Genomic DNA, 18054 nt, shown 5'->3' on the forward strand with positions numbered 1-18054 from the left:
CATTTAGGGACCCAAGTAAACCTAACACTTCCCTGCAGCAGTCGAAAGTGTTTTGAATCCCAAATCAAAATAAACTCTTGTTTGAAGAAACAGTTAAGATTTCTTTGTGCACCAAGTATTTGGAGTCAGTTTTTTCAGGACTACACTGTAGCATGGCAACAAACCAAAACTTTTTAAAGATTATTTTCTGGTTGCGCAGAAACTGGAGAAGAAGAGGAAGTTGGTCATTTAAGTAATCATCTAGCTCTAGTTACGGGGTAGAGGCAGAAAAGATGAAAGAAAACAAAACCTTTAAAATGGGACATGATCCAGGTCAGATGTCACATCTTCTTCCACCAAATCTGCAAGTCAGATACTGCTGCATTCATGGCTGCACTACCCCCACTTAGCCAGCAGTGGAATTTATACTGGTGGGGTTTGTGAGGCTGGATATTTGAGGCATGGCTCTATCAAACAGGAAACAATGTTAACAGAAAGGTTTATTTTTTTATTTGCTATCAATTGTAGCTCCACATTATCTGTAATTTCATCACTTTGTGATTGCTCCTTTCATCGCAACAGTAGCAACAGAGGGAAAACTGCTTCCATGAGTAAAAATGGGCCAAGCAGGACAAGTCCATAGGGACCTTCTGTACTCTTGATGGACAACTCATTGGTTTCTAGAGCGTAGCTACACAAGTCAAAGTAGTTACATGCAATGTTGGTTACATCCAATCAGGCCCCTTATATCTAAACCTGAGCAACACAGCAGTTCTCTCTCTCACCTGTGCAGTTCAGGCAGGTAACACCAGAATGCACTTTGTCAGCGCACCCTCAAATCTCAGTGTTTGGAGAGTTCAGACAGGATGTGGAAGACTCAGGTTCTCCCGTGTCTAAGTAGATATGAACCCACATCTCTCTCTTGGCAAGGAAATAGCCTAAACTGCTGGCCAAAGATCATTCCAGACGAAGAATTGCCCATCCTGTCCTTTTGAGATGCATGCTATCCTTCATTTTGTTTCACATGGCCTCATTTTAGTTTTATTTAGGTGGGAAGAAAAAGAAATAGCAAGTTAATTACACTAGGGAAACACTAACATTTTGAGCCCTATGCTAATGACAGTTGATTGAGTTTTTGTCTCTCACTTTCTCTGAGGATGAAGCTGGCATTTTAACTAAAAGCTCTGGATCCAAACCAGCTTCAATAGTGACTCGATTAGGAAGTTTGTCCTTATATCCCAGGTTTTTCTCTGCCTTTGCCACATGCAGCATGTACTTAAAATATATCATGAAAATAACAAGTAAAAGTAAAATATATTATTTCTATTATTTGGTTCCCTACTTACTGTAATCTCTTCAAAAGACTAAACAGCATTAGGATCTCAGTGACAGAATGCCTGTGAAAGAAGCAAACCAACAAATACTGAGGATCACTTCTACTTGAAAGGCACACGTGAGAGTAAACAAGAAAAGAAATACACAGAACTATGGGACACAGGCAGCTGTGTGTTCATTTAAAACTACAAGTAAAAACCATCTTAAAATATTTCCTATAAATATAAGGAAAATCCTGGAAGGGCTAAAGTGGGACACCAGACCTAGGGGTAAAGAAGACAAAAGCTGAGGTGGGAAGAGACTTAATTGGTTTTCAGAATAGCATGGTCTCCTCTACTGCACTGTGGCCTTCAGGGTTTGATCTCAAAGGCTGCATTGTCAAGCAAGTCTGTCAAGTTGCAGAAGGTCCCTTGTGATGGAAAGACACCTGTCGTGTCAGTGGGGAGATTCTTCAGGGACCAACAAGGGGTGTCTCACAGAACAAGAAGAGAGTTCAGAAGGACAGAAGGACCCATAGAAACAGCTACATTCGTCTTTCAAGGGTTTTGTCTGATTGCAGGGCTGGTACGTTTTCTAACTGTATCATCAGATGCCCAGGCATATTACCAACTCAGAGTTAAAAGTGGGTTGGGAGAGAGGTGGAAACCTGCTGGGAAGAACTCCTGGAGAAGATCGCTGTTTGGAGTGGCATGTGTTGTCAATTGGACCTATTGAGGATTTATGGATCTAACAAATCTTACTGTGCAGCAATTAAGGCAAACAGTCCATGAGGAGTGTCCTTCCTGACAGAGTTGCACAAGTTATGTTAGGCTGCTGGTTCTTCTGATGGTATCTCTGATGATCCCTGGTCAGGAATAACAGCTCTGTTGGATGGCACTGCACACCCATCTTACACTGTCTGTGGAGACGACTTTCTCTGTTTCAAGTTAACTTCCCAGTGAGTAGCAAGAGTAGGGAATATGCAAATGTCATTAGGTGATACATTCTCATAAAGGCATGGAGAGTGGTGAGGTCATGTGTTGATGTGAACAGGGCAAGTGTCAGCTTATAAGGCAGACTATTAGAATCATAGAATAGAATCACAGAATGTGCTAGGTTGGAAGGGGTAGAGGCAGAAAAGAAGGGACCTTTAAAGGTCATTTAGTCCAATCCCCTGCAGTAAGCAGGGACATCTTCACTAGGTCAGGTTGCTCAGAGTTAATATCTCCAGGGATGGGGCCTCCACTGTCTCTCTGGGCAACCTGTTCCAGTGATCCACCACCCTCATATGGAAGAACTTTTTCCTAACATCTAACCTAAACCTACCCTTTGCTAGTCTGAAATTGTTCCCCCTCATCCTATTGCTAGATGCCTTTGCTTTCTTGCAGCACCTTTCAGGTGTTGTAAGAAAGGAAGGCTGCTATAGGGTCCCCCTTGAGACTTCTCCAAGCTGAACAACCCAACTCTCTCAGCCTGTCCTCACAGGAGAGGTGCTCCAGGCCTTTGGTTATTTTTGTGGCCCTCCTCTGGATGTGCTCCAATAGGTCCATGTCCTTCTTGTGTTGAGGGCTCCAAAGCTGGACACAGGACTCCAGGTGAGGTCTTACCAGAGCAGAGTAGAGGGACAGAAGCACCTCTCTCGATCTGCTGGCCACACTTTGATGCAGCCCAGGATGTGGTTGGCCTTCTGGGCTGCAGGTGCACAGTGGTGGCTCATGTCCAGCTTTTCATCCATGAGTACACTCATGTCCTTTTCCTCAGGGCTGCTTTTCAGCAAATCATCTCCTAACCTGAATGGATAACAGGGATTGTCCCAACCCAGGTGCAGGACCCTGCACGTGGCTTTGTTGAACCTCATGAAGTTCATCTGAGCCCACTTCTCCAGCCTGTCCAGGTCTCTCTGGATGGCATCCTGTCCCTCTGGCACATTAACCTCACTACCCAGTTTGGTTCATCAGCAAACTTGTTGAGGCTCTGCTCAATCCCACTGTCAATATAATTAATAAAGAGATTAAGCAGCACTGGTCCCAGTATGGACCCTTGAGTAACACCGCTTATCACTGTCTTCCAACTGGACATCGAGCCATTGACCACCACCCTGTAGATGCAACCATGCAGCCAACTTCTTATCCACTGAACAGTACACCCATCAATTCTGTATCTCTCCAACTTAGAGAGAAGGATATTGTGGGGGAGCAACATCAGAGGTCAATGGCCTTGCAGGAGTCCAGATAGATGATATCTGTAGCTCTTCCCAGTTACTCCATTGTAGAAAGCCACTGGATTGGTCAGGTAGGACTTACCCCTAGTAAAGCAATGCTGGCTGTCTTGTGCCTCAGCATAGATTCTAGGAGGATCTGTTCTATGACCTTCCCAGGTACAGAGGTGAGGCTGACAGGTTGCTAGTTCCCAGGGTCCTCCTTTCTACCATTTTAAAATGGGTGTAATGTTTCCTTTCAGTCACTAGGGATTTCACCTGCCTGCCATGACTTTTCAAATATCACGGAGAGTGGCTTGGCAACTACATCAGCCAGTTCCTTCAGGACTTTGGGATGTGTCTCATCAGGTCCTATGGACTTGTGTTCATTCAGGTTCCTCAGATGCTCACAGACCTTAACTTCACTTACAGTGGGAGGGACTCTGTCTTCCTGGTCCACATCTTGTGGGCCATCGACCTGACAGCAGTGAGGAAAGACTGAGGAAAAAAAATTGTTGTGAACCTCACCCTTTTCTTTGCTGTTGTTACTAGTTCACCATTGTTGCTCATCAAAGGGGTACACTTTCTTTAACCTTCCTTTTCTAGTTCGTGTACCCTTAGAATCCCTTCTTGTTTTTCTTGGCATCCCTTGCCAAGTTCAGCTCCAGCTGTGCCTTGGCCTTCCTGACCTTGTCCCTACACAACCAGGCAAAATCCCTGTACTTTTCCCAGGATACCCGTCCCTGCTTCCACTGCCTGTACAATTCCATCTTGCCTTTCAGTCTGACCAGCAGGTCTCAACTCAGCCATCCTGGTCTCTTGTCTTCCTTGCCCAATTTCTTACACCTGGGGATTGAGGGCTCTTGCACTCTGTTGAAAGCATCCTTAAAGATCTGCCAGGTCTGTTCTGTTCCTTTGTCCTTGAACCTATTGAAAGCTGTTTTTGGCATACAGGTATTTTGTTTGCCCACTTCTGGCCCCCTCTTGGTATGAAGGACAAAATAATTAACAGAAGCATTTTCCTGCAGAAACTCCAAAGAGGGACACTCTGTCCATCATCTGCAACAAGATGTGGGTGACCTCCCAAATAGAACTCTTGTAGTTCTGAAGTTCAGTAGTCAGGCAGATCTCCAAAAGGTCTTGGAAAGCTGCCTGGTTCACCTGACCCTAGTCAGGAGAGTGGATCGGTGCTAGGACAGGCTTGCTGCTCCTGTAAATTAGCCTCTTCCAGCTTATCTGTGTCCTTTATCCAGATAAACTGGGATAACTGGAAAGTCTGATGTTCATTCTGACAAAGTTCTGAGGATGCAGATGGTGCTTGCCAGAGGTATGCTCAATACAAAGGGTATGGATGTAAATGGCTTAAGCCAATTTTCTGGGAAGCTGAAACTCAAATTTAAGCCAGTTTACTGATGGCTGAATCATGTTCCCATGAAGAAGTTAGACTGACACTTTGAAGACTTACAACCCAGAAGGCTGACGTCTTCTTTCAATTGGACAAGCTGACCGCAGGTGAGACATATCTCTGGCTCCCTCTACCACAGGATGTTTCTCATCTTTGGCTTGTGTGGGAGAAAAGGACTCAGAAGGAACATATGCAAGCAGAGTTTTGACTGGGATTCAGAGAAAATTTGAGCTGTTTGGCTGTGAAGAAAATGCTAGAGAGGGGCTGAGGCAATTACAGGGGTGTGAAGCTGGCGTGCTTGGGCTGTGTAGATGTGTCTATATCACTGTCTAGTGGCTGTCCCATGGAACACAAGACCCCTTGCTGCAGCTAGACTTTATGGATATACCACGTGCTCAAGTAATGAGTTCTATGTTTTTTAAGCCAGAAATTCTTCTTCCCCTGCTGAGGACCATGAAGTCTGTGTATCTGCAACACATGGATCCCTTACAGAGGAGGAGATTTGCTCTTGGAAGGCAGTTGATGTTGTTTTGATCAGTGCAGGAATGAAGAAAGGAATCAGCTTTTGGTGACTAAATGCTGAAAGGACTAGACTGGTATTACACTACTCCAAATGAAATCTACTGGTCCAGCTAGGAGTGAAACACAAACAAGGCAAAATCTGAATTAAAGCCTGCTAGAGAGAGACAGCACCCAGTGTGCATTGGATAAAACCAGCAGCCCTGTGGACTGAGGACAATCCAACAACAACTCCATCTCAGCTCCACAAATGTTATTGAACAAGTCTCATGAAGGTGTGTCCTATGTGAATTAGCCTTAAACAAAGAGGACTAAAAATCTCATGCCTGTTCCTTCTTCCTCCCTGCTGTCTTGGTTTAAAAAGTTGAGAAGTCATGATTAAATTGGCTGAACTTGTTATTTAATATGTTTTATTTAGTTTGTATCTATGATTTTTTAAATATTTATCATATTGCTAAAGTATGGTGACTGTTTTCATAGAAACTGGAGATGGAAGAGACCCAGTAAGTTCACATCCAGTCCATCCCCCCTGCTGCCATTGCAGAATTGTTCTGCATGTACATTTTCCAGGACCACCTCCAAACTCATTTTGAAAAGTTCTACTTTCTTGGCAAGGGTCTGTTCTCCTCTTGTATGTATCTGGAAACAGCTGGTGATGTCCATTCTCACCTTTTTTTTCCCACTCCTTTCTTTCTTCATCTTCTTCATTCTCATATTCCTTTTCAGATGCAGGCACTTCTTATTTGGTTATCCTTAAGTGTTTCTTCTCCCTCCTTAGCTTTTTTTTAAGGATCTGCGCAGTTGGGCAGGGCTACTCTGGCAGATACAAGCAGCCTAAGCAATATCATTTGAGCAGTTATTTGTTGAGCAACCCGGGAATATCCTGACCTAGGGAGCATGAAAAACCAAACACCAAAGCTCCAAGGTATTTGCTGAATATCAAAGCAGAAGCACACAGAGAACATTGTCCCTCTATTAATCACAGTGAAATACATGCTTCTTAAAATCCTACCTTGCTGTAACTTTTCAGCAACAACTCTATTGATAAAAATGTTATTTGTAACTATTGTAGCTTTTGTTTATTAAGCAGTCCCTGCATTTTCTTGATCTATAGGTCACATTTGGCCTACTTGTGGTAGCTTAGTGAGCTGCCTGTTTTCCCTCACGACAGAGTAATTTTGTGCTTGAGAACCTAGCCATGGATAAAATAACAGTTTCATGTCCACATTTTATGATTGCAAAGAAAACTTTCCACATGTGAGCCAAAATGGATGTCATGCTATCTGCATCAGAAGGCTGCCAGCTTCAAACAATAATTCTGAGAAGCAGGACTTGATTCTGCATTTAAAAATCATCCTGGTGAACAGTATCTCTGCTTGCTCATAAATGAAAAGAGACAACTAACATGAAAAAACAGACCACTGAGGATGAAGCTTTCCGGTGTTAGCACAATAACTTAACTGAAGGCATATTTTACTAGTGTCTGGCTGTCTGTTTATTCCAGCCAGGCTCCTCCTGTATTCTCTGATCTTCTTTCCTCAGTCAGTTTTGTTTGGTTGTTTTTTCCTTTTTTGAGGGTTTGGTTTTGGTTTTGTGGATTTTTTTCCTTTTGATATTCGTTGTCTCACTGTCTTCCCTCATATTCATATCTTTATTTTTTCTCTACATTGCCATATTTGGTTCAGGAGAGCTACAGAAAAACCTTACACACACTGCCCTGTTTCTTTCTCCTCAGACTGAAGCACTGTCTGTCTGAAGTTATTAGTGATTTAAAGTATGTTGGTCCATAAATGTTATTTTTCCTTTTGTATTAGTTTGCAGTTAGTGCAAGTGAAGTGTCGGGACTGAGACCCATCCAATCTGACCTCAAAGGAGGCTTCGAGACATGCCTTCAGCACTGACAACCCAAGCAAAAGCCATACCATAGGATTGAAAACAAGCACAGAACTACATTGAAATCAGAAGACTGAAGTTTCATCTGGATAGCTTAAGAATGTTTCCCCCACACCATATTTACAAGTGCTTTTGGAGGACCTATATGTATGTATTCAAATATGTCAAGGTCAAACCTGAACATTAAGTGCTCATTTACTCTTGGGAAGCCTCTTGATCTTCACTCATGATTCCCACAGCAACTTAGCTCCTGTCCTTCCTGATCTCCTGCTGCACATGTATTAAGACAGCATGTCACAGAAGTGCTGCATTTTAGCCAGATTTCTAGCCACATGCACATAAGTTGTCTTTTTTCGTTTCTTCTCCCAACTCTTTTATCTCATAATTTCTGTTTCACTTTTCAGTTGCACGTATGATCTGTCCCAAAACTGTCACATTCTCAGAGAATTTACACTTTGAATAATAAACATCCTTCTAGGAACAGAAGGATCTTAATTAGTTCAGACGCTAAAAATAATTTTAAAACACAATTTATTTAGAGTCAATTCTGCTTCATGCAGTTGCAGGCTTGAGAAGATTTTTATGGACAGACTGAGTATAATGTGGGTTTTGTGTTTGGTTTTGGTCAGTTCAGGTACTATCTGTCTGGACAAACAGTGACTGAGAAATGAATCTTCAGTTCAGCTGCTGTTGTGGTGAATTATTCATGATTATTCAAGGTTAATAGCTACTTTTCCCTATAATCTCTGTTAGTTAAAGTTTTTACTGTAGTAAAGACTGAATGCTAACACACTCCTCTACATAAATCACAGGGACCTGACTTTCTACAAACTAGTTGTGGTGTGTTGTTCTCTAACAACAATACACAGATGAACAACTGGTAGTGCAAGCACTGATCTGTAATGCAGATCCTTTCGGATATTTACTATCTGACACAAAACAGAAGTATAAGGCCCCATCAAAAGATCTGAACAGCCCCCTGATGTGTCTCTTTCTGTGGAGCAAGGAGACAGCATGGGGCAATTTTTGCTGCTAACCAAGACACTTCAGTCAAGACCTTTAAAATTGGATGAAAAAATATTCTTAAAAGCAGGATTAATGTAAGTTCTCAGTTAACTTTTTTGATTCACACAAAATGCCATCATCTCACCACAGCACTTCTACTCAGTCATTCACAACAATCTAATCTCTTCAGTTATTGTTAGGTTATTCATGATGAGAAATCCACACACATTGGCACCTCTACTTGTATTCACTATGGCTTAGTTCTCAACTGCTATGGAAGCAGTTGGACATCTCAACGGACATGTAGATGAACATCAGGTTCATCTGAACAATGCTGCACAAAAGAAGTGTTAATTTATAAACTGGAGATCTTCTGCCTCTGATTTGCACTGCTGTGGCAACAGAAGGAATGGTGTATCAAGTGCAAGTGTTTTCACTTTAAGACAGATGGCCTTAAAACTGGTGATGAGCAAGAAAAAGGACATAAGAATTATTAGATTTGGCAAAAAAAATCTGTGAAAATTTTAAATAGACAGATTTGTTTAGTTCATGAAAAGGAAGGTGAAGGTGTGAGTTTATCACAGCCATCAAGTATCAACATGGTGGGGGAAAAAGTGGTAATAGAGAGCTCTTCAGTTTCAAAACCAAAGACAGTTTCAAGGTAGCAAAGCAAAAAGTAGATAAACTTACCTGGTTGGTATTCGAAGCTAGGCAAAAGAGATAGGTAAGGTCTTGACTCCTCAGATATGGACAGACACCCATTTGCCAGCACCCACACGTAACAGGGCAAGAAACATTTATTGGAATTTGAATTTAAGCAAATTTAGACTTGAAACCAAGTAAATTTTGTAACATTGCTCATAAATAACTATCAGAACAGTTACCAACAATTGTTGATATAATCTTCTGCAACAGAAATATTTTCAATTTGCTTTTTCTTAATAGAGCAATAATTCCAAGTCCAACAGCCTCTGTGACAGAAGAGGTCGGACTACACTTCACAATGCTTCCTCCTGTCTTTATAACATCCCAGCCTCTGAATTTATGCCTTTATTGCAGTATTGTTTCATCATCAGTCTAAATGAAGCTCTCATTAACCACCTCTCTTTCCTGTGAAATGGTGACACGTACTGTTCAGCCATTACTGAACAAATCTGGTCATTAACGAAAGGAAATAATTAATCTCCTCTTATCTTCTGTGTCACAGCTGCTAATGGGATGATATGATATCTATAATGTACATCAGAAAGTACATTCTGTTTCCTTTTTAAAACATAAAAAGTAATTTAAAATGTTGCCTATATTTCCATATATTTTTCCAGAATTATCATACCTTAAAACACTTTTCTTGGGCACAGTGATTCTTCAGGCTTTTACAGACAATAATAATCAGTTATAGGTCAATATTATCATCACATTTGAAGGGCAAGGAAAGAAGAGGTGTCATGTTTAGTTATACATCCTACCATGTTCTCTTTCAGCCTTAATAGTTTGTATGACAAAATGTCTCAACTAAGGAAGTAGTTTGCTTCTTGGAATGTTCTTTGCTCCAAAGAGATGTGTGGTTAAGCATTGCCTCTCCTTTGCAAATAGGAATCAGGTCACTTAAGTTAATATCCATATTCAGTATGGCAGAGATTATTTTCACATAGTTACAAGAATGAGTACTCTGCAAACACAGGCAGTGATTTATTACACGGGTCTTTAGTGCTGGGTATTTGAAAATAATTTCTCCACCCTACCATTTGTGACTTGGTGTAATTGTCTGTAACAAATCTTGGTATGATCTTGTTTATCTCATTTTCTGCCAGTGACTGGCCAGTTTGATGGATTCTATGACCATATCTATTCCTCGGCCTGGTAGCCAATTCAACAACTAGGTCAGAGATAAAATAAATGGACCTATTATAATGATGTTGATGCATAGTTCTGGATTTTTAGCAAAAAGGAAGGGCCTCACAAAATATGAAGATGAATTTCATATATCACCTCTCTGTATCTGAGGCTATAGCTCCAAGAAAATCTTCCTAGGAGAGTCACAAGATGAAGACCTTCCTACTTGCCGTTCCTTGGCCCCAAACAGTCATTTACCCTTCTTTGTTTTGTGTGGTTGGCTGTGGAGATGGGCAGGAATCCATCTGATTGAAGAATCAAAATTAAAAATACATTAATTTTTAATTTGGTGCTGTTCCCTGTACACACTCACAATCATTAGTATCATCATGACTAAGGAAGCTAGACAGGAACCAAAAGGGGACCTGCCTGGATCACATATAAAAAGTGGCCCAAAAGAATGCATTTATTCCTTTAATATTCCAGAAACTATTCTGAGAAATAGCACAGAAAATATTAATTTTTCTGAGGCTAGCCCTTGCTTAAGAGTTTTCAAAATGCTTTTTAAGGCTAAAGCCATTCAGGTTGAAAGGCTCTTACTCTAGTATAATCAGGTTTCAATGAGTCATTGATTCAAGTTTGTGCCTCTCAATGTTCACCTCAAATTTCTAGGAATTTGTGGAAAGATTATGTAAGTACACTACAAAACTCTGAAACTAGAGGAAGCACTTGAAACATGATTTATTTGTTATAACAAAGGTTCAGCAATCAGTATCATCACTATTTTCCAATCTAGGGTGATTGAATGACAGTACTCAGAGATGATGCCTTACATAGTATTCAAGAGTCTTAATATTAGTATTCTACCTTTTTCTTTATGTTGATCAATCCCACAGTCCTCCATCAGTGGTTGTCATACTTACTGCTTTCACTATTTGCCTTTGCAAGTGCAGTCATTACACTTGCTTTGCAACATTTGCTTGTCCAAGTAGCACTGCCACCCTCAGAAAGTATTGTAGTATTGGGTAATTTTTTAATTTTCCCAGAATCCAAATTATTTTGCTTGGAGTTTGAAATAAAAATCATCATCCATCATCTTGTAAGGCAGAAGGCAACATTTAGCACTGTAGCTTGGTCTTAATAACATTTTTTCAAATTTGTTTTTCTGCTGCCAGTTTGCTTTGGGTGCTGGAAAAAATGTTTTATTTTGCAATGATTGGACTTTTTTCTTTTTTTTGTGCTTTCTAGATTTGTTGATCTAATTCTTTGTGTTTTAGAAGTACTTGTATAGTACAAGAGACTTACACTGGTTACAGCTGGTTGCAGTTCAACTACCAGCTGTTTGCCTTTCAGCTTCTTGTTGAATTCAGTAGACTTGGATATGCCATGGGAAGGCTAAAACCCTGACACGTCCACATCTGGAATGCTGTCATCAGCTCTGGTCTTTCCCATTGAAAACAGGATATACAGGGACCAGAAGAGTCACAAAATAAAGGAGTAAGAATAGTCAGTGGACAGGAATGGCTGATGTACAGGCAGAGACTACATAGGCTGTTCAGTCTGGAGATGAGGCATCTAAGGTCTGCAGAACTATGAATGGTCTGGAAAGAATAAATAAAGGAATTTGCCATTCCTCATAATGCAATAAGTGGATTGGAAGGCAAGTACAACCATATGAAGAAGTTTTGAACAAACAAAAGGATGGAATGTCTTTTCCACATAGGTTGTGAAGTCCAGTGAGATTGTATGTCATTGAGACAAAAAGTATGGAAGGGTTCAAAATGGGATTAGATGTTCTTGTGAAAGGAATATCTACCCAGGACTCTTCTGGCCTGTGGAGAGGACTTGAACTTTGGGATTTCTAGAATCTGGGAGTGAACTGAACCACATTTGCACTGTTCTTTTACTCCTTCCCTCAGTATATGCTACTGACCTACAGAGGTGGTATGCTACCTTCTTAAGCAGACCTTTACTACAACTGAGGACAGCTGTTCTTACATGCTTAGGAAGGTTGGGACCAGGGAGGGAGAGAGAGATGGAGACGAGTGCTGAATGCATTGGGATATGAGATCAAATAGTCAGTAAGAAAGTGTTGGGTGATGTGATATTTAGTGCGCTGCTAGAGGGGAAAGGTTAAGATGACGAAAGCAGGGGAAGAATCTGGCTTTCCTCTCCTTGTCCTGTACTTCCAAGTGACTCAGTTTGCAATTTTCTGTGTGAGGTTGCTATTTGATCTCCTGTCTTTCTCATAGTTTCATTCTCTTTGTGACCTTTTGGCTTGGGCAGAATCTCTTTTTCTTTTTTTTTTAAGTCTCTCAACATGATCACCACACAGATGTATAGGTAAGGTGCTTGTGGCCACCTCTTCCTATGTCTGCCTGTTTCATAGACCCACAACATTCCCTAAATCAAATATTAGAGGCAAGATTATCAGTTCAAAAATATCTGTCCAGAAGTAAACCTTCCAAATCATATACCATTTCCTTTGTCACCAAAAGCCCTATAAAAACTGCATTTCTTCTGCAGGGTGCTGTTCCTGTCTTTTAGCCATTGTGTTTCTTATTCCAGTCCAGCTACTTTAATGTTCGTAATGGTTTCCCCTTGTGGTGCAACCGGTATATAAACAAAGGTCTTTTTGCACAAAACAAAGTCAAGTTATCATCACTGATCAGACTGTTTGGATCAGGTTCAGCTGACAACTACAGAGTTGTTTTTTCCACCCCTATGCATTTTCAACACGCTGCAAATCCCTTATGCTTGTGGGATTTCTTGTTTGTTTGCCTGGGTTTCTTCAGAGGTTAACTTCTCCAAAGAGCAGTGTGAAAAAGAGAGGAATGCAGCAAATTTCCCAGATCTTGAGGAGCAAGGAATGTGTGTTGCTGGCAGAATATGATTGCTAAGAAACATCTTGGATGCCATCAAGCTAAAAGCATAAGGGCTTTGAAGTCACAGAGTGCATCCACAGGAAAAAGGTGAAGCTGAAGCTGTTAGGCCTTTGAGCATATGGTGCACAGGTGAAATAGATCTTCAAGATCAAAGGTTAAAAGTTATTTTTTAACTCATGTAAACAGTTCTTTTGTGCTTCCACAGTGCCTTTTGTCTAGGGATGCTAAAGCAGTTTTGTAGCTTGGGGGACCATTACCTTATCTAACAATCAGGGACACTAATGTGCAGAGTTGAGGTGTAAAGTCAAGTCATGCCAAGCAATCAGAAAGTAAGGGCTGGCAGCTGCAGGGACTGTTCCTTTCTCTGTGGACCTTGTTCTTAGAGCAGCAAGGATTTAAATTTAAAAGGGCCAAACACTTTATTTGTAGGGTAATTATTAACTTACTACCCCTTCCTACAGCCATAAGGACCACGAAAGTATAACTTTGTGGCGAAATACCTGTGACTTACCTAAGGGGAGACTGATGCCTACCCAAGCAAGTAAGTATTATTATTCCCATTTTAGAGATGAGATACTCAGCACTCAGTCCTGTGTCCTAATGAATGAATTTTTATGCACATATATACACCTTTACTCTGTCTACCTTTGTAAGAGCAGACATACTGACACACAGACAATGTGGCAATACCTGCATTTGAATCTTGGCCTTAATACAGGTACTGATTTGACTCCCCGATCCATACATATCAAATCTCTACCTGGGACCCTGTATTCTGCAGTGCTGATGCAGTCAGTATGAAAGAAGTTATTTACTGGCTACAGAGCTCGACAGCAGCAATGCTAGGCATGTTTTGTCCAGCGTATCACACATCAGTGCTCAAAGTTCAGATTCGATTTATGCTCTTCAGTGCCTACAATCTGTTCACTTGCTCTCGTCAGCAAGGAATGAAACTAGAAATAGCGCAGTACTGCACAGATAGATCAGATTGTTCCGGCAGTATTTCAGACCCTGGAGCTGAAATATAAAGGGGTTGTTTCTTTGATCTAGAAATTCTGAACAACACCTAAAGTACCCAAGTGATCTACAGGAAAGGGCATGATGGAATGTATTCATTTTGCCAATGTCTGTGATTTTATATGAATCATGCTAAACACGAAGCAGATGTTTGGAAAACAGGCAAAGTTATTGGCAAAGGCCCTAATAAGAACAGCTTTAGAAGAGTGCCTGATTTGCAAAATCTGGATAGGCATCCACGATGTGAAAAAGATAGAGAAAGTTTACAGAGGAGCCTCAAGAAGTTGTTTCTGTGAAGGTCTGATTTTGAAGTATCTCTTCTTCCTGAAGTGGCACAAAGACCCTAAGCTTATGAAACACAGAGGATGGGAATTATGTGAATTCTGTCTGGAGAAAAAAGATTGTGGAGATCTGAAATATGGTTACACTGGTTTTGTAAATGACTTTTTCCATTTGAGCTTTTGAACATTTTAAACATTTTAAAACATAAATATTGGAAACAAAAGGATTTTATGGTTGAAGAAGAATGCTTCATTTAGAAAACATTAAATTCACATATCATAACCACATAATTTTTTCTTCAGACTTTTACTGAATTAATTTATGAAAATCTCCCTTTCACATTAACAAGGCTGGTTTCAAAGAATTAGCATTTTCCAATGAAGAATCTTACTTGAGAAAATCCAGAACCAGTTTTAAGAAGGACTATGTTTAAAAGCAGTGCAAAACTTCTCACATGGGGGCCTGGAAGCACAAGCTGCATATCAGTAACAAACATCATCACCTGGTGGTGACTAGCTTTTTATCAACAGCTGTCAAAAGGTACAGGTCAGCAAGACTAGCACAGAAAAAGGGTTCTGATACAAGTGTCCTGAGTAGAGGCCTGACTGGGTAAGATAAGAAGGTGATAACATGAAGTGGTTTGGTTTTTGGGGTTAGGGTTTGGGTTCCCCCTGCTCCCCAGGGCTGGAATTACTGAAGACGCAAATATGTACACAGAGAAGCATGCTCTCTATGGCTGCAAATGAGACATGAAATTATTTACAAGGCAATCTATTTCTATATTGTCCCAAGCATGGTAAAGTTCCAAAGTTCTTAATCAGGTTGAAGAAATGCTGGCTTTCTGGCACTTCCCACTACCTATATATGCACTGTACTGCTGATGCAATGCATTTCCTTAGGTGTCTGGGAAGTGAGTAACTACTGAAGGATTGCTATGGAAAATCTGCTAACACTGCTGAGTACTGTCTGCAGGTGTACAACGGTCTAGGATCAGGAGTCATGGAAATGGGAATGGCTGGTTTAAGAAATGCAGTTATTAATAAAAGATTAAGTATGCTCATTTGGATGGATGACAAGCAGGGATATTTGCTCTAGATAGTACAAAAGCACATTCTGACAAGAATACAGGATACTTCAACCAATAAACCAATACTTCCTTTAATCAACCTTTTCCAGAGTGCTACTTCCAAGCCTCTGACTTGACTTTTTTCCCCTACTGTGCTTTTTCCCTTGCAGATCAAAGTCTGCCTGGATTCTAAACCTGCTTGCCATTCAGAAACTTCTACATCCTTTTTTAACCTGGTTCAAGCAAAGCCCAGAATGTGAATTTCCTGTTGGAAAAGTGTTCTGCTGTGATTGAGATCAGTTGTCAAGCAGTTGACTCAACAAGGAAGAACAGCCTTGTAAATCAGACAGTGCAGTGATTCTCAGGCAATCAGATTCTGTACCTTGCTCTTTCAGAACCTTCCTGTATGGCTTCAGTCAAATTGCTTAACTCTGTGCCTTAGTTCTCCCTTGGAGCAGTGTGACAGTACTTGTCTACTTCCCTTAGGAATTCCTCTCATATTATCATGATGCTGACAAATTGAGCGCCTAAATGACTAGATAGCTCCAATGCCAATTTGTGTTTCTGCTCTGACAGATACGTCAGTGCTGCAAAGACACCAGGACCTCTACAGATGCCTTCTCTTAAATTTAGTTTCCCAAGTGTTGCCTCAGCTCTTCTTTGGAGCTGCTTAGCTCCATTGTTTCAATTTGGAAGGTTTAAATGCAATCAGATTATAAATCAGATTGCATCTAATGGCAACAGTCATTTTAATTTTTTCCTATCTACATTCAAATGCAGGAAATAAGCTCCTTGGAATTTTCAGCTAGTCAGCTGTCCTAATTTCCTTTGAATCTTTGGTCTGTAGATAATGTTAAACGATTGCTGTGGTCCATTTCTGGTATTTTAGTAGTGAGCTGTTCCTACATAGGATGAATATGGCATGTACAGAATTAGACGGGCCCTCATTTGGCTCCCTCAGTGAAAGTAACTTAATCTCTTGGATGCATTTCCCTGTGGCTGAGACTCCATCATCTTCTGGCTATGTTTCCACAGCAGAGTCTCATGGAAAACTGGTAGGAGATAACTCTGGGTCAGATCTCAGTTCTCTATTTTCATGTGGGGGGTTAGGCTGTAAGAGAAAAGTCATAAAAGGGAACAGTCCGTGACACCAGTGACTTGGTTTTTACTCTTACCAGGGCCATTGTTGAGGGCCCTGTAATTCTCTTTTTCTATGACTTAAAGGTAGCAGATTCCTCCTTTTGTCTGTGAATCAAGAAATTTGTTAGTTTTTTAAAAAATGAATTCCCAAACAAATTTATTCTTAATAATTTTTCTTTATGAGACATCGCAGAAGTTGTTTAATTATACATTAGGCTGGAGGACTAACAGGGCAACCACATTTCTCTCTCACTGAAAGTAAATTCTATGTAGCATTCTGCTTCAGAAGTTTCTGAACAGAATAGGGCTTCAGGCAAATGTCTTTACTCTTTCCCATGTAAAGAAACAGGAAGCACCCACATCTCCAAACACACAAACTCACACAGGTAAGTTCTCCTCCAGATGCTGGTCTACGTGTACTTAGAAAGATACGGGATGAGGCTGTGATGTTCCTCCTAGTTCCCAGCATGGTTCATGAAGGATTGGTTCCAGGGCCTGTTATATTTTATGGTACACAATTCCAGAATTTTGCCTCTTTTCACAGATCTCCTTAAGATCAGTTAAGAAAGGTTTTATCCTCAGCTGCTTGATCACATCAGTAGATTCCAGCTCTCCGAATGAGGAATAGAATAAGCTTGCTCCTCTTCAATAATAGACATTTTTGTTCATCAGTGGGAGAAGACCAGGAGTCAAACATGTTAGAACAATCTGCATTCTCTACCATGTGTAAAATCTATTTCACTTTTTCCTGACACTGCATTTTTATCCACTATATCAGACTACTTGCTTAAAATAAAAGCAGTGGATCTTGCCACTGAGTATGCTGAGTATGCATTCAGTGGCAGTACTGCCACAATATACTTACACATAATACATTTTTTCCTGATTTTCTCTCACTGAGCTACTGTGAAGGTCCTTATGCACCAAGATCTAGATTTACCTAGTAATCAGAAACTTTTAATCAGGAGCTACAGAGAATGTCATTTTTTTCACTCAGATCTTTGTGAAGAAAGCATTTAAGCCTGTGGTAATCTTCTGTCTTTATCTGTTCATGTAAACATCATTTTGGTTGTACTTATATCACCTGGAAGAGCTAGGAAGACAAAGACCCATTGCAGTTGCTTGCCACCTAATATACTGTATTTGTTGACATACTTGTTAGAGGTTCTTCAAGAAGTGTATTCAAATCAGGAAATTAACTTCTCTGGATGTTTTTCCTGCATATGTTTTTGAAGCTTCTTGTGCAATTTGGCTTTCAGGCAACTTTTTCTTCTCATAATAACAGGGCTAAGTCCATGGAGAGTCCTATGGGCTGTTGTATATATGTAGGTCTCCTAGAGAGACCTAAGGGCTGTTGAACTCAGTAGAGGGACTGTTATTTTAGTTCAAATTTTTCAGACATACACTGAAAGGTAGAAAAAAAGATGCTTCTACTACAATCAAGGCATCAAATGCAACAGCTCAAGTGATATCGATGACTTCTGAACATGCAGACCTGTTGCCAGGACTGGAAGGGTGG

General features: G+C 40.6%; 1 protein-coding gene across 1 annotated transcript in view; it reads right to left on the minus strand.

The window, feature by feature from the left end:
- Positions 1-320: 320 nt before the first annotated feature.
- The window catches only part of CD86 (CD86 molecule), a gene marked incomplete at both ends in the record, with an annotated part of 33340 nt that continues 15606 nt past the window's right edge, over positions 321-18054 (minus strand). The window contains 3 exons of the mRNA XM_084273777.1: positions 321-446; positions 1126-1254; positions 3819-3988. Coding sequence (XP_084129903.1) covers positions 321-446; positions 1126-1254; positions 3819-3988 — 425 coding nt within the window. The remainder of the gene's footprint in view (positions 447-1125; positions 1255-3818; positions 3989-18054) is intronic.

This window comes from Gallinula chloropus (assembly GCF_964237585.1).
Source record: "Gallinula chloropus genome assembly, chromosome: 1".
Taxonomy (NCBI): domain Eukaryota; kingdom Metazoa; phylum Chordata; class Aves; order Gruiformes; family Rallidae; genus Gallinula; species Gallinula chloropus.